This window comes from Talpa occidentalis, unplaced genomic scaffold, assembly GCF_014898055.3.
Source record: "Talpa occidentalis isolate TD23 unplaced genomic scaffold, MPIMG_talOcc4v2.1 talOcc4.9, whole genome shotgun sequence".
In the NCBI taxonomy this organism is placed as follows: domain Eukaryota; kingdom Metazoa; phylum Chordata; class Mammalia; order Eulipotyphla; family Talpidae; genus Talpa; species Talpa occidentalis.
Window position 1 is genome coordinate 21,270,408 of NW_023605305.1, and position 20,145 is coordinate 21,290,552.

Below are 20,145 nucleotides of genomic sequence, written 5' to 3' on the forward strand. Positions count from 1 at the left end.
AGGTCAAAAAATTTAAAAGTAAACAGACTATTAGCCTGGTCATAAGTCATGTCTTAGATCTGGAAAAGTAAACCTGAAGGAAGCTCAGTCTAACCACGATCATTCATGTAATTTTCCTGACACTTTTAGAGATGTTTTATACTTATTTTATTTTGCCTCTTACCCTCCCTAAATTGCTACAGGATTATGAAGGAAGACTGGATTATCATTTTATTGAGAGGTTTTATTGAGAGGTTAACTGATTAGCTTGAAATTGCAGAACTACTGACCTCAAACCAACCACAGACTACGATATGCTGAACAGTTCGGCCATTGCTTTCTTCTTCCTTTACCCAGGGCTAAATATTAATCAACTTTTTCAAGTGACTCCAGCATTCAATCATAGAAACTTCCTTTTCTAATGCCAGAAATCCCATCATCCATCTTCTGTAGAAAGCAGAAACCAATGCCATGGAACAAGGGCAAGAGGCCATTTTCCAAATACCCTCCTCAATGAAGAATAAAATTAACTCAGGGAGGCCTCAACCTGCCTGAGAATTTATTCCAGACCTCCATCTGGCCAAGGTTAAAATTGCTTAACCTAAATTAATGAAGACAAAGAGCTTATGCCTACAGTCATTTCAATATTAGTGTATTTGGATTACTATATGCAAACTAACAGGGGAAGCCATGGCTCTGAGAATTATAGGAATTTCATGGTGTACACAACTGAACGCACTGATTTAAATATCTATGAGCTAGCTGTATTCATCTCTGACCCTAAAATCATACACAATCAAACATATTTACTGTATTCTTATTCAAATCTGATTTTCTCTTTCCCCTACGCATCCTAAGAAACAAAATCATGTAATTGTGGGAAACCTGATGGCCTTCATCCTCATCCTCGTCCTCTCTCTCCTCTTCCTGCTCTAACTCTTCCTCCTCTTCCTCTTCTCCATCTTCTTCAGATTCATCTGTCATTTCTTCCTCCTCCTCTTCCTCTTCAAATCCATCTTCATTATCTAATTTAAATAATGCTTGGCGTTTCTGGCGCTCCTCAAGTCTCCGGAGCTTCATTGCTTCCTGTAGCTTAGCTTTTAGCACCTGAAGCTTTTCACCTAAACAGAAATAGGAAGAAAAGCTTTAGGCACAATGAGTGATTATATACTACAATAATGTAAGTGTGCACTTTAGGCAACTCCAGAAATGTTCAAGCCATACCCAAAAGGAAAACCAGAGAGAGACCTTAGCTCTCTAGGCTTTTCTTATTTTAACAAATGGGGGTTTTATGAATTACAGTGTAAAAGAGAACTTCTATAATTATGTTCTATACCTTGGAGTAAAATATTGTCAAAGATTATAAAATTATGATTAAAAAGGGCAAAACGGAGGGAACATTAGGACTTCACAAAAGTGTCTGGCTCATCAAAGGAAAAGGCAGTAGGTGACAAATGATACAGAAGGAAGCATGTCATGCACAGGCATCTGAGAGCAACATGCATGTGACTGATGCTTGAAATAACAATAGTGTGAAATTAGCCACTGAACCACAACTACCGAAAAGCAAAAAAGGAAAGAAATAGCATGCAAAAGAGAAGTGAAGAATCTAATATTTTAAATTAATTTTCATTAAAATGGAGGCATGGCTTAAAAAGTGTTCATACAGAAATGAGCAGTTCAAATCCTGATTTTTTTTTTTTAGATTTATTTATGCATACAAGAATTGGGGTACAGGCCAGAGGAGTGTGTGTGTGGGGGGGTGTGTGAAAGGATTCACCAGAGACAGAAAGGGGAACAGAACAGGCAGACTGACTGAAATACACTGCTGAGGGGAGCAGTGGGTGAGACAGGAGAGGTCTGCTGTACCATGTGGGACACCTCCCTGGCTGGGGATCATACTCATGCTGCAGTAGCTACGGATTACTTCATAGTGCTGAGCCTTAACCCCATGTACCACCAGGGAGGCCCCACATCCTGATTCTTATTAGAAAGAAATTTAGGGTCATTTAGGGGTTCCCCCCACCCTGATATTTAACTTCATCTTTCAAAATAATTATGAACAGGGGCCTCCCTGGTGGAGCAAGGGGTTAAGTCTCAGCACTATAAGACTTGCAGCCACTGAAGCAGGAGTTCAATCCCTGGTTAGAGAGCTAACCCACATGGCACAGCAGACCTCTCCTGTCTCACCCGCTGCTTCCCTCAGCATAAATAAATAAATAAATCTTGAAAAAAAATTAAAAACTTTCTAAAAAAATATTCAGGGTGTAAATATCTATGGAATTATTCTAAAGGACAATAGGCTGCTACATATCAAATCTTCACTCAATGATCCCACTGCAGACAATTTTGCATCCAGATACACTGACATAAATCTGATAGTAGCATATAACACTGCATAAAATAGCCAAAGACTAGAACAAACCAGATTTCCAACAACATGAGTTAAAACAAACCATGTTATACAGACATGCATCATTTAAAGACAGGGATACATTCTGAGAAATGCACTGTCATTAAGCCACGCATCAGAGCACAAGTACACATCTAATGGTGCAGGCTGCCACACACTGAGGCGACAGGGCACAGTCTGATGGGACCACCACTGCATATGCGGTTCGCCATTGACCAAAACATCATTTTTAATGCATGACTGTATTCATACCATGTAATATATGCAATGGTCTAAAAAAAAAAAAAAAAACCTCATAAGCAATACAACGTATATCTGAGCTCTGGAGTTAGGTGGTCTGGATTAGGCTGCTGATTCTACTACTTATTAGCAATGTAAACTTGAGTAAGTTTCTTAAATCCCATGTATAATGCTCTGCTTACACACAGAATAAGAAAACTGATTCGTACTGCAAATACATAGGACAGTGCTTGGGAGAGTAATTAATAACTGTCTATCTGTCTTTAACACACACACATGCATGCACACATTGTATACATATACACATTTCCCTAGGACACACAAGAAATTGTTAACCTTTAGGAATACTAATTTTTCATTTTATACCTTTCCTCAGTATTTTAATATTCTCCTATGTGAAACTGAGGGCCCTGGCACAGGTGAGGGCACATGCATGGCTGAGGACTAGGCAAAGCCAAGGGCAGGCCACACAACAGAGGGCCGGGTGCAGAGCAGAGGGTCAGACACACAGCTGATGACTGGGCACAAAGTAGAGGGCCGGGCATAGATCAAAGGGCCAGGCACAGAGGGTCAGGTGCACAGGTGAAGGCCAGGCACAGAGCAGAGGGCCGGGTGCAAAGTAGAGGGCCGGGCGCACAGGTAAGGGCCAGGCGCAGAGAGGACCAGGTGCCAAGTAGAGGCCAGGCGCAAAGAAGTGGGGCAAGTACAGAGTAGAGGGCCGGGCGCACAGGTGAGGGCCGGGTGCAGAGCAGAGGGCCAGGCACAGATCAGCGGGTCGGGCACAGGGGGCCAGGTGCACAGGTGAAGGCCAGCCACAGAGCAGAGGGCCAGGCGCAAAGAAGAGGGCCAGGTGCAAAGTAGAGGGCCGGGCGCAAAGAAGTGGGCCAGGTACACATTAGAGGGTCAGGCGCACAGGTGAGAACCAGGTGCAGAGCAGAAGGCTGGGTGCAGAGCAGAGGGCCGGGTGCACAGCTAAAGGCCACATGCTTGGCAAGGGCAACGTATTGAGGGCGGGGCACACAGCTGAGGAGCACATGCACAGCTGAGGGCCAGGTGCACACATCCCGAGGCTCAAATCACAGGCCATCACAGGGCTGTGAACATGAGTGGTCCCATGAGCAAAACCGTGGACAGTGGCTTGCAGCATGTGACACTGAAGGCACCATGATGAGCAGAAAGGCAGAACACTCCAGACTGGAGAGTGTGGTGGCATGAACTAGGGTTATGGCCGCCATCTGGGTGGAGGTGGGAAAAAAAGGGAAAAGAAAATTTTCTCCCCCTGTGTGATGTTACTTGCATTTTCAAAGGGAAGTGGGAACAATAGAACTATCCCTAACACATTGTTAAAAAAGCAGGTTATAGAGCAGAATATATTGCATTTATACACACACACACACACAGAGAAGGATTTTTTTTTTTAAAGTAGTGTTTCATACTTTTACTTATTTTTATTTATTTAAGCATAAAAGAACTGGGGTGTAGGCCGGGGGGGGGGGCGGTGAGAGGATTCACCAGAGACAGAGTAGGGAGCAGAACAGGTGGATCTACTGAAATATACTGCTAGGGGAACAGCTGGTGAGACAGGAGAGGTCTGCTGCGCCATGTGGGTCAGCTCCCTGGCTGGGAATTGAACTCAGACCTTAGCGGTGAGAGCCTGAGACTTAACCCCGCGGCCACCAGGGAGACCCCAAAAATGAAAGTTTGAAAGGACACACTATGGTTATAGAAGTTTGTTTCAGAGAATTGTAGAAGTTTTTTACTTATCCTTTCTATGAATTTTCTATAATGGATGTCTATTGTTTTTTTTATAAGACAAAGGCTATTTTAAAAGGGAAAAAAAGGTATTTTACCCACCTCACATCTCTAGGCAATGCTATGCGAGAATCAGGTTAGAGGCACTGTTACCCAGTCTCCAAAATCTCCAAGGAAAAAGATTCTGTAACTCTTCACTATAGGGTTTGCAGTAGCCAGAGTACAAAGTATAAAGCCAAAAAAACAAAGTGGTGGACGCATATACCTGGTTTTGTGTGGCTTGCTTCATCCAGCTTCTCAGCTGCCAAATTCACAGGTACCACATCTGCCTTCAGCTCCTCCTTCCCGTCAGCACCCACATCTTTCACTATGATGTTTACATTCAGCTTCTGACAAGCCCTGGATTTGGCTGCCGGTTTCGCATGCTTCCAGAAACGCTGCTTCAAGGCTTCCAGTTCTAAACCCAAACACCAACCGATATGTCAGTTTCTCATGCTCAAATTCTTTAAGATGCCAGTTAAAATCGAGAAGTAAAGTTTCCTAGCTCAAACTCGTAAGGAAAAAATATCTACACAGACATAGCAAACATTCATTTGCTATTAATACCTGTGCCAAATTCCTATCACCTAACCCAAAGTAATGGATTATTTCAACTGTTTTTTTGATACAGTTCAAAATTTTGAGGTAGAAATTTACAACTTCAGTTTCAAAATATGTACATTTCTTTTTTTAAAACCCATCAAATTGATAGAAAAATACCATGATTTTTAATTATTCAAGGGCTTAATTTTTCATGGGTTTCAGTCTCCTCTTTAAAAACTCCCTATTGGGGCCTCCCTGGTGGTGCAAGGGGTTAAGCAACACACTATGAAGCAATCTGCAGCCTCTGCAGCACCAGTTCGAATCCCAGGCCAGCCAGGGAGCAACCCATATTGCGAGGCAGACCTCCTATCTCGCCCGCTGCTCCCCTCAGCAGTGTATTTCAGTCAGTCTGCTTGTTCTGTTCCTCACTCTGTCTCTGGTGAATCCTCTCACTGCCCCCCACCGCCCCTGCATCTCTGGCCAGTACCCCAGCTCTTACATGCATAAATAAATAAATCTTAAAAAAAAAAAAAACACAGGTGGGTAGCATTTCTCCCACCCACCTGTAACTATGAAGGTCTCTTTTACAAACTTGTCCCTTTCAGGGGCAGCTCTTTCTGCCCACTTGTGTGTGTGCAAGCATTCTTTACTTTCCTTCCCCTTTTTGTAATAAACCTTCCCCTTTGAACATTAAATAAAAAATAAAAATTCCCTATTGTGAACATTTTACTCTTTACTTAGCAATTTTACTGAGTATGGACAAAATCAATTTTAAGAAAGAAGATATTCAATCCATGGGCTTCCCTGGTGGTGCCAGGGGATAAGCACAGTGCTGTGAAACTGTCCACAGCCTCTGCATCATGAGTTCGATCCCCGGCCAGCCAGGGAGCTACCCACATGGCACAGAAGACCGCTCCTGTCTCACTCGCTACTCCCCTCAGCAGTGTATTTTGGTCAGTCTGCCTGTTCTGCTCCCCACTCTGTCTCTGGTGACTCCTCTCACCCCCCACACCTCTGGCCTGTACCCCAGTTCTAGTATGCATAAATAAATAAATCTTTAAAAAAAAAAAAAAAAGAAGAAGATATTCAATCCAGTTAGTTATGTAACTCAGCAGAACTGGTGAAGCTGTTTTTTTGGTGAAACTGTTACACCAGTCTCAGTACAATCAGAAAGGAAATGGCACTTAGAGGTGGGCCTTGCACCACACACCCAACTTATGTACAAATATACACACTGGGAGCAGCAAGCTCAGCAGTAATGGTAATAGGGTCTCCTCCCCTTCCCACTGTAGTTGTTCAGAATTTCTTTCTCCTTTCAGCTTCTACTGGCACCATCGTTATTCAGTGTTTAACATGCCATGCCACAGTGCAATCTGTTGTAAGAGAGTTAAGAATTATAAAGAGAAAGGAAAGGAAAAAAGAGAAAAGCTCTTTGGTTTAAGGGATGCTGGATTTTTCTTTGTGTGCCTTCTCCTGCATGATAAAATGTCCAGGAAACAAGTTGGGTTCTTTTTCTAAAATGCACTTGAACCGTACTTTAGTAGTTCGTTGACAACACCTAGATGTGCCTTTTCTTTCCCTAGAGTCTTAGGAGAAAAAAAAAAGAGAACTGGAAAGAACCTCTTATCCTGAGTCCCTAACATTATTAGCAGAAAACTCCAACTTCAAAGGATAGTATTCTACATCACAAATAACAGGGACAGAAGCTGTAAGTCCGCATCCTATTTTATTTTTTATTTATTTATTTATTTATTTATTTTTTTAATAGAGGCATGTTTTATTTATTTATTTATTTGTTTGTTTGTTTGTTTATACATGCACTGGGTACAGTCAGAAGCGCGGGAGGGTGAGAGAATTCACCAGAGCCAGAGCGGGGAGCAGAACAGGCAGAAGGACCGAAGTACACTGCTGAGGGGAGCAGCGGGCGGCAGGAGAGGTCTGCGCGCCATGTGGGACCCTCCTCCAATGGCCGGGGAGCAGCCGGGGATTGAACCAGCGCTGCAGAGGCTGCGGGCAGCTTTGCAACCCAGCGCTCAACCGCTGTGCCACCGGGGAGGCCCCGCATCCTATTTTATAAAGGTTTAGTAAGCTTCAAAGCAAAGGATGGTGGCAGTGGAAAGAAAACAGAAATAGGCTAGTCATTATTGTTGCCAACAGAGTAAGAGAAATGAATGGGGAGACAGATTACTCAGGACCTAAAATAATAGTGAGGCCAAAGGTGCCTTTGTTTCTCTGCAGAAAGCCAGGCCCCTCAAAGCTCTTTTTCCCCCAACCCAAAGAAACACCCACTTTCCTTGCCCTTTACTACATGACTCAGGCATCATCCTCCTGTCCCTAAAATACCTGTTCATGTTCTTCTCTCCATTAGTCTTTTTTCTAGCACCCTCTTAATTCTCTCTAAATGAAAAGTCTCTGCTCTAGTTCAAGTCTTTGTGAACTTGGATCTAGAACTGTTTCCCTTGCTGTTACTCTTAGTCCAGAAAATAGAGGAATTAGGGTAGAGATTATTTCCTCAAGCATTGCAGAAAGTAGTTGAAATATATTCCTGACACCATAAAGTTTAGACTTACACGAATTTTCTCATGGAAACCTTATTCTACATAAGGATGCACAGCTGTTCCTACAGCTTTGCTCTTAAAGACTTCAAATGTGTCCACCATGCCAGCCACCAATATTCAACTTCCTAAAATGAATATCTGATAGGGTCATTTACCTTGCTAAAAACCTTTCAATGGTCCTCTACTAACAAGCTAAAGTTTAAGCTCCTACTATGATCTAAAAGCTCCAAATGATCTCTAATCCCCTTGCAATATTATTTTTTAAAAAAACTGGGGTGTGGGCCAGAGTTGTGGGGGGGTGATAGAATTCACCAGAGACAGAGTGAGATGCAGAACAGGCAGATCGACTAAAATACACTGCTGAGGGGAATAGCGGGAGAGACAGGAGAGGTCTGCTGCATCACACATGGGTTAGCTCCTTGGCTGGGGATCGAACTCAGGCCATAGTGGTGATAGTGCTGAGACTTAACCCCCGGGCCACCAAGGAGGCCCTCCCCTTGCAATCTTCACTGCAGTCGGCCAGAACATTTTTTCTCTAGTCTCTGTATCTTTTGCAGGTTTGTCCAGTCCAAGAAAACCCTCACCTGCCTCTGCCTTGGTATCTCCCACTTAGCTTTCAGGGCTCAGCTAAGGTATCAGCTCTTTTCAGAAGCTTCCCTGGCTCCCCATGAAGTACTCAAGTGAGGTGTCCTTCCTCTACACATTGGTACTTACCATCCAGCAGCAAAATGGTCTGTTTGCCTGTCACTACTACTGGATTTTAATTTCTTAGGAACAGGGACTATGTCTTACTTGCTAAATAAAAGTTTAATGTACCATCACATGAATGTCGCTCCTAACTTCACATGTATTGTGGAATAGGTTGGTTTGGAAACTCACCTTTCATATCAAGAATTACTTCTAAGAGAAAACATAATCTGAATTAAAAATAAGTGCCTATTACTATGTGGTAGTTCCCTGTATAAGGATAATGTTGAAAAAAATCACCCAATTTCTTGCATTACTCAACCTCTCTAAGCCTTAGTCTCTTCATTCACAAAACAATTCCTGTGGCTATGAGAATTAAGAGAGCCAACTAACAAAGAACCCATATGGTCTAATACAGTAGGTACCAGGGAAATAAAGTTTCTTCCCTTCCTGTCTTTCAGTCTAGGACTGTTTATATAACTTCTAGTCCCATATAACAAAATTTAGCAAAGTCTAGTAAATACTCCAAGTTTCTTAGTGTGGAACCACTCAGAGAATTTGTAGTCCTATATAAGAAAACCTTTCCTCTCAGTTTTGGGTAATAGCTCATTCTCATGCTCTTACTAAGGGAGCCAAGCTAATGCTATTCTACCCCACCTCCTACTCTCATCATACTGACTTACACAGCTTTCCGACACTCACCCTGCAGAGCTCTTTTTATCCCTTCCAAGAATGTCCTCTGTATATCCACAAAATCCATCCATTCAATTAACCCAGACTCACTGAGCATATTTCACACACCAGATACTCTGTCTTAGATATCAATGCCAACAATAAGCTGTCTTAATGTAAATAAGCTCTCTAATAACAGAAGTAGCAGCCACTATTTGAGTGTTTATGTTATCTACTTGTTCTTTTTTTTTTTTTTTTTTTTAAATTGTTTGACTCCGCAAAAATCAGAAGGCACTAACGGACAGCCAAACCATCCCCTGGTGCCCTGAGTGAAGACAAGTCAGCTTACATATATGATGGACTAAAATCCCACTACCTAAGGCTCCAAGTAGTGAGAGGAACAGCCATCAAATATGTTATCTACTTGTATTGTTTCAACTAATCTTCACTACAGTCCTGTAAACCAGAGTTTAACTTCACTTCTTAAAAAAGACGGCTTGTAGCGGTCACATACCACACTCAAGTTTAAACAGTAAGTAGCGTAGTCCAGATTCAAAGCCCAGTCTTGCTACAGAGCCTACACTATCACGCCACACTGCCTGGATGCAGAGGAGGCAACAATCAATTCTACCTACAAGTCAGGAAGTTTACAAAATGTGGTAATACTTGAGTTCTGTTTTAAAGAATAATTCATTTGTTCATTTAATAAATACGGTTGCCTGCAATGAGTCATCCACTCTGGAAACACTGGGGATAGAGTAGGGAACAAGAAGATCCCTATTCAAAGAACAAAGGGGAAGGCAGTGAACAAATAACTATATCCACCTACTCTGCAAGCCTTTTCTTTAATCACCTATCAGAAGAAACTTATCCTTCCTCTGAACTCCCAAAGCATTTTATTCGAAATGTTACTTCTAAATGTTACTTTCAGCAAAGACTACTTTTCCCTTTCTTCACATTATTTTTTTCCCAATTGTCTGCAATACATGTTTATCGCAGGAGATGTCACTTACCACATTCTTCTTTGCATACTTCCTATCTCCCCTACTAGCATGTAAAAGATTAAGTGTAGGATAAGTGTCAGATTTCTCTGGGTATGCCCTACAGCATCTTGCATATAGTAGATAGTTTAATATTTGTTCAGAGGAAAAAAATTCAATTTTTCAGAAAATTTACTGAACCAAAATGTTTAACTGTGTGAAACTGAATGCCTTTATTATAAATATCTTAATAAGGTTTAACACAAAACCACAGGAAAACTTAGAATTTCAGTTGGAGAGGCAGAAGTAAGTTCCTAAGTATGTAACACAACAGCAATGTACCTCTTCCATATATGTTAACTATCAACAGGTTTCCGTTTTAAACAAGTAGATCATTCTGATACCCTCCAAATCTAGCTACATGGGATTTTCTACCTGTATTTGTTTCATTACGTGTGGTTATCTAGTGTTCCCTGTCCTCCAGAAGCAAATGACCAAATATTGTTAGAATAAATCACTCTGGAGACTCCCCACAATTCAAAGGATTACCTCTGTTGGCTTCAGGTTCTTCAAGAGTCACAAAGGAATCTTCATCAGCACCCAGTCGAGGTTTAATGAAAACATCTACTCCCAGTTGCTTAAGTCTATCCAGAGTGAACCTCCTCACTTTCTCAGGTGGCACAACTGTTGCTGCTTTAGTTTGTTGTCTGGGTTCTTCTATCTTCTCATCTGCTTCTTCTGTTTTTCTCAGATCATTTTCTTCCTCGAGGGCATGAGGTTGAGGTGCCTCAAGACCCGCAGCCTGACAGTCCTCACTGTCCTTGTTCCCAAGGAAGTTGGATTCCTGTGGTCCCACTGAGTTGTCCCCAGGCAAAGGTCTATCATCACTCTGCTTCTGTTTCTCCTGATTTTCTTCTATTTCTTTACCTCCCATCAAGTCCTTACTGCAAGACTCATCTGATCCAGTCGTGAGCTGGGGCTCCTTTGAAACTGCACAGAGTGTATTGATTTCCATTTCGCATCCAGTGCCTACTGTCTGCTCAGAACCTTTGCTATGGTGGTCATTATTCACCCCCATCAGATTTGCAGTGTCTATGATTTCTTTGTGAAGGCTTGACTGATATTTTGATGACCTAGAGTAGGAAAAAAATGAGCTGGAGTTGAAAATGATCCTAAATGTGAAATATTCTCATCCCTTAACACATAATGAATCAGTCAAATCAGCTTTAAGGGAGTGAGAAATCTTAACATTTTTACACCTGATGTTGCTACAAAACTAAATGTTTACAGAAATCATAATCACAGGGGAAAAAGGTTCTTACTTTAGTAGTGTCATGGCATTTCCCTGGCAAGTTGGCCGGGGTTTTCGCTTGAAGAAATAGTGAATGGTTTTATTCTCAGGCATATGATATGGAAGATTAAGGGCAGACTCTATAAAATGGAATAAAGCAAGTAAATACATAAGCAGTATATTCTGAAATGTCACTTCATATTCAGTTAGCGAAAAAGTACCGCCAAAGTCATCACCAGAGACAGAAAACAAACCTGCCTTTAACAAAGGCAGGATCTAAGTACAAAAGAATTCCCTGAAGACTAGTGGCTTTTAAACTTAGATGTGATATCAAACTGATTAAAGAAGTTTTTTTTTTTTTTAGAAAAGCAGATTCTGGGCCTCCCTGGTGATGCAAGGGGTCAAGACTCAGGACTATCAAGCTACCAGCAGCGACTGCAGCATGAGTTTTATCCCTGGCCAGGGAGCTACCCACATGGCGCAGCAGATCTCTCCTGTCTCGCCTGCTGCTCCCCTCAGCAGTGTATTTCAGTGGATCCACCTGTTTTGTTCCCCACTCTATCTCTGGTAAATCCTCTCAACCTTGTACCTCTGGCCTGTACCCCAGTTCTTGTATGCATCAATTAAAAAAAAAAACTTAAAAAAACAAAAAACAAAAAAAGCCTCCCTCCTTACCACCATTACAGTTTTAGAATATTTTCTGTTAAATTAATGCTTCAAGGACATTAGAACAATAGTCACTCATCAAGATAAATACTGAACTTGAAATAATCCAATTCATATTAGGAGTGTTAAAAAAACAATTCCTCAACATACATGTTGAACTTACAAATATTGTGATTTATTGAACTCGTTTGTATTACCTCGAATAAGGCGTTGAGTCTCACTATGCAGTTTTTTCAGTGCTTCCTTACTTAATTTGGCTGCCTTTCTTTCCTTAAAGAAAATAAAAAGTGAGGCCACATTAAAGCAATATAAAGGAAGACAGATATTAATTTCTCTAGTGTTTGGTCTCTGCAAGAAAAGATGAAGAGGGAATAGTAGTACTAACAAGCTCAAAACAATATAAGCTCAAGGTATTTACACGTATTTACAAGTCTCATAGAATTAATTCAATTCATATTTGTATCCATACTACGTACAAAGCACTATCCTGGGTAGCAGGAAAACGTGATAGATATGATAAAATATTTATCTCTGAGAAAGTCACAAATTCTTGAGGAAAGAGATCAACACAACTATGTAGGCCCCACCTCACCTTCCTCACAGTGCCTTTTGAGAGCTCGTTTTCTTCTTCTAAGGAATAGATCCCATTTTCCAAAGACAGTTCCTTTTTCTAAAAGAGAAGATTAGCAACTTGACTAATATGCACAAACATTAAAGTGAAACAAGAGGATGTTGCTTACTCAAATATTACTTTGATACTCCAATATCATGCTGCATTAATAGTTAATTATTATCAAAGAAAATTTAAAAACACAACATCCTATAATGCATAGAAAACAAGTTGGATGTCTCCAAATGGAGTTGGGTCCCTCATTTTCCCTACCTTGGTATTATTTCTTTCCCTGAGGAGGAATACCACCTGCCAGGGTGCTGAAGGTCATCTTAGGAAGAACAAAGATGCTTCTAAAAACTCAGGACAACAATGCCTTGACTGGTGCCTCTCTTTGATACCGTTCCAGAAATAGTACAGGTTCATTTATTAGGGACCACAGGGTTCTAAAATTTATGTCTCTGCCCCATTCTTCACCTGCTTCTTACACAAAATAAAGTATCTTAACTTTTTTTAATGTTCTTGTAAGGGCAATCAAAATACTAGTTTCCAGAGAAGTCAGCATGTCTATCACTTGTACTGCAAGATTCCAAAACAGCTGAAAAACTTAAATCAATTTACACGTTTTTCTATAGATAAGAAAAATTAACGTTCTAATGGTAAATCAAAAAAACAAGGCATAGATTAGAAGCAGTTGGTTAGCCTTTATCGCAACATCCTTTACTTGCCTTGTGCTTTTTCACTTTATTTTTCACAGCTGCCCTTATTGATTCTAATGATTCTTCATCTTCTACTGAAGAGTTATTTTCTTCTTCCAACCCAGTTTCAAAAAGGTCATTATCCATAAGACAGCCACTGTCATTAAATGGTTGTTTCACATTATCTTCCTATATAATGCATAAGAAAAAGCAAAATCCAATAGTTTAAAAATTAAACATTTCATAACATCATATAGAACTTGGATCATGTTTCATTAATGGACAAGTATATGAATTCTGGAATACTCTCATTGGTTCCTAACCCATAGTTATCTATTGAAATCCAGACTATGATTTTATGCAACTATCCAAAACTAACTTAATGGTAAATATTTTTTTTTGAAAAGCCCAATTAAATATTTATTAAGCAAAGGGTTTGTAAGACTTAAAGATGGTTTTCCTAGTTAGCAAAAGACTTCTAACTGATGACTGCATGAGAAATCCTCCTTAGAAAGTGAATTTTCGTCATATCAGGAGCAGCAGAGAACTATTCAATGTGCTCACGAGAAAATAAAAAACCCATTTACTTAGAAGTGTATACAAAATGGAGAATGAAAACAACTTTTAAATCACACACACCATTACTTGCTTTGCAAAACTATCAATTCAAAGCTCTACAGAATGCAGAAACAATCTTAAGAACTAAAAGCAACTTTTCTAAAATGTTAATCTAGCTTAGAAGCTGCAATTTTTTAAAATATACCTCATTTTTCATTTCCTTCTTTTTTAGTTGCCTAATTTTTTCCATCTTTCTCTCCTCTTTCTCAAGTCTTCTCTTTGATTTTACTTTAGCTTTTCCTCCAGTTCCGCCTTTATCACGTATGGGGTTTTTTGAGGTCTTTCTGTCAACTGTAAAGTGCACTGTGTTTTCAGATTGGAGACCCAGTTCTAAGCAAGGTGTCACCTGGCTTTCAAGACTTTCTGTACACAAAGATTCTTCGAGGTCACTCTCATCACTGTCCACCAGAGTTTTGCAAATCCTTCTGACTTTTCCTTTTTTGCCGGCATATAAGTTCTCTTTATTCTCCTCGACACTGTCATAGGTAGTTTTCTCTGGAGACACATTCGTGTCCTCTTTTTCAGAATCACTGTCTTGTAGCACCTTCCTGCTTTTCAATTTCTTACTCACAAATATGTCTTCATCTGAATCTGGAGAAAACAAGTTTTTGTTTTAAAGAGGTCAAGTGTCATTTGGCTTTTCTCTTAGCTTCACTACTCCTGAAAAATATATTCAGTTATCCAAGGGATTTATCACCTTGTGAAATTATGTAACACCACTAAGAACTGATTGTAGCAAAGCAAATCTAAAAATACATTTTGAAAAACATTTTTCCCTGAAAAAATGTCTCTTACTGAGAACTGTAATTACATGTATTTACAATGTGCAAAGTTGTTCTAATCCTTCTGGCAGGTGCTAAAAATCCTTTCATTATAGAATGAATGCATTCAATCAGGCAATGTGGTAGCTTCTAGATATTTCTATACACTCAATAATATAATGGAAATGGTTTTCAAAAGGGTACAAACAAACAATAAGGTTGGCCATTTGATCCAATTCACTTGCAGGTCAAGTTCCCACATTCCATTCCTAAAAATAAATGTGGATATTACAAACCTCTTTCACTCAAGAGCCCAGTTGTTTCACAGCTGCCCTGTCCACTGTCTGAAGGGCTATCTGCTTCTTCTTGTGAAATAATTTTTGGATAATTGACTTCTAGGTGAACCTAGAAAATGAGAATATACCTTACATTAATCAGCAGGTCATAAAAAAGTTCTAAGTACATAATGACATACAAACTGATCATCAGGCTGAAATAAGGAAAAGACCAAAACAATGGCCCAATGAAAGAATGACATTAAGGATTACTGGAAAATCAAAAACAAAAATTCATTGTTCACCTTTGAAGGATGCAATAGCACCAACTCCTTATTTTGAGTAAAGGTAAAGAAATGAAAAGAAGCAAGCCTTTATTGTGCTGCTTCCATGTAAACTATTTTTCAGTGTATCCAAATGGCATGTTAAATCCATGATGTAATCCAAATGTGGGAAACTCAAGAGGCCAAACTATGGTTTCTTTAACAATAAATTGCAAGGAAAAAGAGGGAGGGGGCCCCATAAAAAGAGTTAAGATACACACACATACCAACAATTGCAATATGCAGACTTTGTTTGGGTCTCGATTTAAACGGAAAGTGCACATATATATGTGTGAGTGTGTGTGTGTGTCAAAGAAATCTGAAAACAGTGACTTTTAGTTATTTCATATTAAGCAATAATTCTAAATTTTTTAGGTATGGTAATTATATTATAATTATCTTTGGAAAGCCCTATCTTTTAGAGATGCTTAATGAAGTACTTGTGGATGAAATAATGTCTGGAATTTGCTTGCAAATAAACCAGTGAGGGAGGGTGTGGGTGGGGATATAAATAAAATGAGATTAGCATGATTTGATAATTGTTGGAGTTAAGTTCATTATATCAGTCTTCCCACAACTGAGTATGTTTGAAAATTTCCAAATAAAAACACTTTAAAATTCACAGGTAAAACTACCTGAGGGCGTTAGCTGACTTGACCAGTTAGTGACCAAGCTGACCCTAGACACCTGGTCTCCTACCTCCTTGGTGTTCTAGGTCCCTGAAACAAGTTATTAATAAGGGGAAAGTATTAACATCTGTAATAATAATAAGGCACAAGGTCTGACCCTAATGGTTTCTCCAACAATTATTCAATTTATTTAAATTCTTGAATAACCAAAGATAACATGTACTGAGAAACCAATGAAGATCATCATGCGCAGATGAGTCTCCCAACAACCCAACTCAATAAGACTGTTCATCATGTTTTGTGGATGAGGAAACTGAATAGGGAGCCAAACAGCTGTATACATCATGATGCTCTTAATCCCTATTTTAGGCAATTTGCAGCAGAGTACCAGCAATGGTCAAAATCCAGGTACAGGTTCTCAAAATAACACCTTATTGTACTATTTTAAAAAAATCAATAAAATGGGCACATTATGGCTCCTGGGGTCAACCACCTGCTATTATTGGCATCATAACCAGGATTAATGTAAAGTGAAGCTAAATCATGGAAGGACAGTGTCAGATCTTGTCTCTATTAGTTTGGTATTTCCTTCAATATCAAATCATGGGACTTTCTTCTGCATTAATCTTTGGGGTTTTCTTTTCTTTTCTTTTTTTTAAAGATTTATTTATGCATACAAGAACTGGGGTACAGGCCAGAGATACGGGGGGGGGTGACGAGGATTCATCAGAGACAGAGTGGGGAACAGAACAGGCAGACTGACTGAAATACACTGCTGAGGGGTGCAGCGGGTGAGACAGGGGAGGTCTGCCACGCCAAGTGGGTTGCTCCCTGGCCGGGGATCGAAGTGGTGCTGCAGAGGCTGCGGATTGCTTCATAGTGCTGTGCTTAACCCCTTGCTCCACCAGGGAGGCCCGGGTTTTTTTTTGTTTTTGTTTTTTCCTTAATAATGCTATGATTTTCTTGATCGCTGAGTTTTCGTGCACCCCCTTAAATTGTGCTCAAAAGGTGAGACCCAGCCGCAGAAAAGAATCCAGATGTTTTCTTGCCAATTCCCCAGCCGCCAGGCGGGAGGGAGGCCCAGAGGCTGTCACTTCCGCCCCCCGGGTCCCTCAAGAATACCCAAAGGCCTCTTCTAGACCCAGTTTTGAACTCCTAGGACCCCGCCATCTAGAGAACGGGCCCCGCAAGCCAGCGGCCGCATTTGACCTGGGCCTTCCTAACATTTTGGGGCGCTGTGAAAAAGAGGAGCTCCCGCGGCAGGAAACGCGCCAAAAGGAAGGGCGGGCGAGGTCGCTGAGTAGGGCCCGGACGCCCCGCCGCGGGGGTGACGGAGGCGCGGGCAGCCCGCGCTGGGACCGGACCGCAGGGTCGCCAGCCCCGGGCCAGCGGGAGCGCCCCCCTGACCCCCACCACGGACGGAGAGGCCGAGCCGCGCGGGGCACGCCGGGAGCTGTAGTCCTCAGCGCCACCGCCCTCGGCCCGGCAGACCCCTGCTCCTTCCAGCCCTCGGTGCCGGGCCTCCGCAGCCCGGGTTCCGGGTTCCGAGCATCAACTCACCTCAGAAACTACCTCGCCCGTCATGGCTCCGGCCTTCCCAGCGCGCGGCTCAGAATGCAGCCGGGCTCCGGCCCCCAGTCCAGGCACAGCTGCTCCCGCCGTCTCCACCCCGGCTGCGCGTTCGAGCTTTCGCGCCCAGACAGGGAGTAGGCCCCACCCTTAACGGTTTACACCAATCCGAAGAGGGCTTCCTGCGTGAGGCCACGCCCCCACCCCATTCGTCCAATCACGAAAGGCCTCCCGCTAAATATAATCTGGCTCGGGTTGGCGGGTCCTGGCTCCCTGGTCAGCTGAGCCTGGGGGAGCTTGGAGGTGCCCCAGCAGTGGGATGGGAGGGCCCACGGGCCTCGAAGGACGGTACCTCACCAGTGGTAGTCTTTGATTTTTGACCTTTGTTATCGCTTGACAAAACTCCCATCAAGCGCAATTTGAGGAGTATGCCCTCCAGGCGGGAAGTGGGCCGGAGAAGACGCCCTGGGTACCCCTCTGCCTCCAGCTCTTCCTCCCTCCCGTGATGATTTTCTCCATCCCTGGAACAGTTCAACACCACCTGCCCCTTCTTGTACATGGCACACCACCGAACATAGAGAAAAGATTTGTAAACTGCCCAAGATAGCAAAGAATACTTTGGGGTAACCTTTTTAATATCATTTAAGATTAATTCAAGGATGCAGAAAATGCCCACCCATCCTACTCACAGTGGACCTTCAACCTTTGGACAAGGTAGAAAAAGGAAAGCTCTAGAGTAGGACTAATCCCAGACCGTTCTGATCCCAGCTTTGTCACTGCACTGGTTCTCTTTTTCTCTTTCCAGGTCCATTCTGCTTTTTCTTATCCTCCTCTATCCAGGCAAGGCTGACCTCTCCCAACTACATTACCCAAGCTCCTTTTTGCCCTCTGATTTCTCTTTAGGTCAAAGTACTGAAAGGCACTTTACAAGACAACTTTAAGGAGGAGAGCAGGAAAGAAAGGTCACAATATTTACCATCCTCCATTTTACTCCCCACAATCCTATGCACTGGTAAGAGCACAACTAACCCCCATTTTCCCAGCACTTTTCCAGTTTTAGCGACGAAAGTCCCATATCCTGGAAATCTCCTCAGTTCCAGGCTAACCAAAGTGGTTAATCATCCTATCCACTGGCCTCCTCTTCCAAGTTCCCAGCTTTGGCATGGTTCAGATATAAGTTCTCTCTCAAGGCCTCCCTGGTGGCGCAAGGGGTTAAGATGCATCCGATGAAGCTATCTGCAGCCACTGCAGCACGAGTTTGATCCCCAGCCAGGGAGCTATCCACATGGCACAGCAGACCTCTCCTTACTCACAGGCTGCTCCTCTCAGCAGTGTATTTCAGTCAGTCTGCCTGTTCTGCTCCCCACTCTGTCTCAGGTGAATCCTCTCACCCTCCAACACCTCTGGCCTGTACCCCAGCTCTTTTATGCATAAATAAATAAATCTTTTTTTAATAGATTTATTTATTTATACAAGCACTGAGTACAGTCAGAAGCGCGGGAGGGTGAGAGAATTCACCAGAGCCAGAGCAGAGAACAGAACAGGCAGAGTGAGGAAGTACACTGCTGAGGGGAGCAGCGGGTGGCAGGAGAGGTCTGCGCGCCATGTGGGACCCTCGCCAGGGCCGGGGATCGAACCTGCGCTGCAGAGGCTGTGGGCAGCTTCGCAACCCAGCGCTCAACCGCTGAGCCACCGGGGAGGCCCTATAAAAAAGTTCTCTTGGGGCCTCCCCGGTGGCGCAGCGGGTTGAGCGCAGTTGTCCCGCAGCCTCTGCCTTGTGAGTTCAATTCCCGGCTGGCCAGGGAGAGACCCACACGGCGCAGCAGACCTTTCCTGTCTCGCCCGCTGCTACCCTCAGCAGGGCATTCAGTCCATCTGCCTGTTCTGATCCCTGCTCTGTCTCTCGTGAATCCTCTCACCCTCCCAGCTCTTGTATAAATAAATAAATAAATAAATTAGAAATGTGCAAAATTGCTAAAAAAAAAAGTTCTCTCTCATCTTCACTTCCTCATCTCTTTACCTCTTCTCAACCCACTCTGTCCCCAGCAGCAAGACCCCATCATCCATCATCTTCCTTTCACATTAGTCTGTCCACTTTTTCATTCACTTTACTATCAATTTTCACATCAATGTTTCCCAAGTGTGCATTTTATAGCACTCTTTCCTTGAACTTGAAGGGCTAATACTTATGGGGGCTTACCCTGTGACAGAAATAGTTGCAAGAATTTTGCCAACATTATCTTATTTAATCTTCAGAGTAATCAGGTAGTGTAAATAAGTCATATTACTATTGAAGTTTTAGTTGACAAGGAAATTTAATCTTAATAGGCTAGTAACTGGTAGAGCCAATATTCACACCTTGCTCAATCTGACTCCAGAGCTCAAATGCCTCCGAGAGATCCTGCTGAGTACCCTCTACATGCTCCCTCCATCCCCTGTTCTTGTTTTCCAGATAACATTTCTCTCTGCCTGAAATATCATTTATCTATTTGATACTGTTACTCCAAAAGGACAAGCGCTTTATTATCTTTAATAACATGTCCTCACTATCTAGAATAGTCATACTCTAACCTAAGCAAGCGTCAGAATGATCTGAAGGGCTGGTAAAAGCACAGATTGTTGAATCCCACTGCCAGAGTTTCTGACTCATTCTGTCAGATGTGAAGCCCAAGAATTTGCAATTCTAAACAAGTTCCCAGGTGATGCTAATGCTGCTGGTACAGAGACCACACCTTGAGAACTAAGGACTTAGAACATAGCTGACTCATGGTAGGGAAATCAATCAGTATTTGTTGAACTAATTAATTCAGCAACTTGACAACTATGTTATTCTTCTTGAACC

At 42.1% G+C, this 20,145-nt stretch overlaps 1 protein-coding gene and 1 non-coding gene across 2 annotated transcripts in view; both read right to left on the reverse strand.

The window, feature by feature from the left end:
- CLSPN (claspin) overlaps positions 1 to 17,421 on the reverse strand; it is a 29,854-nt gene extending 12,433 nt beyond the window's left edge. Inside the window, 10 exon segments of the mRNA XM_037499402.2 lie at positions 865 to 1,100; positions 4,650 to 4,841; positions 10,413 to 10,996; positions 11,186 to 11,294; positions 12,018 to 12,090; positions 12,413 to 12,490; positions 13,159 to 13,317; positions 13,892 to 14,337; positions 14,804 to 14,912; positions 17,295 to 17,421. Coding sequence (XP_037355299.1) covers positions 865 to 1,100; positions 4,650 to 4,841; positions 10,413 to 10,996; positions 11,186 to 11,294; positions 12,018 to 12,090; positions 12,413 to 12,490; positions 13,159 to 13,317; positions 13,892 to 14,337; positions 14,804 to 14,912; positions 17,295 to 17,318 — 2,010 coding nt within the window. The 5' untranslated portion in view covers positions 17,319 to 17,421.
- On the reverse strand, positions 9,147 to 9,293 carry LOC119237369 (small nucleolar RNA SNORA79). Its single transcript, XR_005123305.1, has one exon. It is a non-coding gene; the product is annotated as a small nucleolar RNA SNORA79 (small nucleolar RNA).
- Positions 17,422 to 20,145: the final 2,724 nt, after the last annotated feature.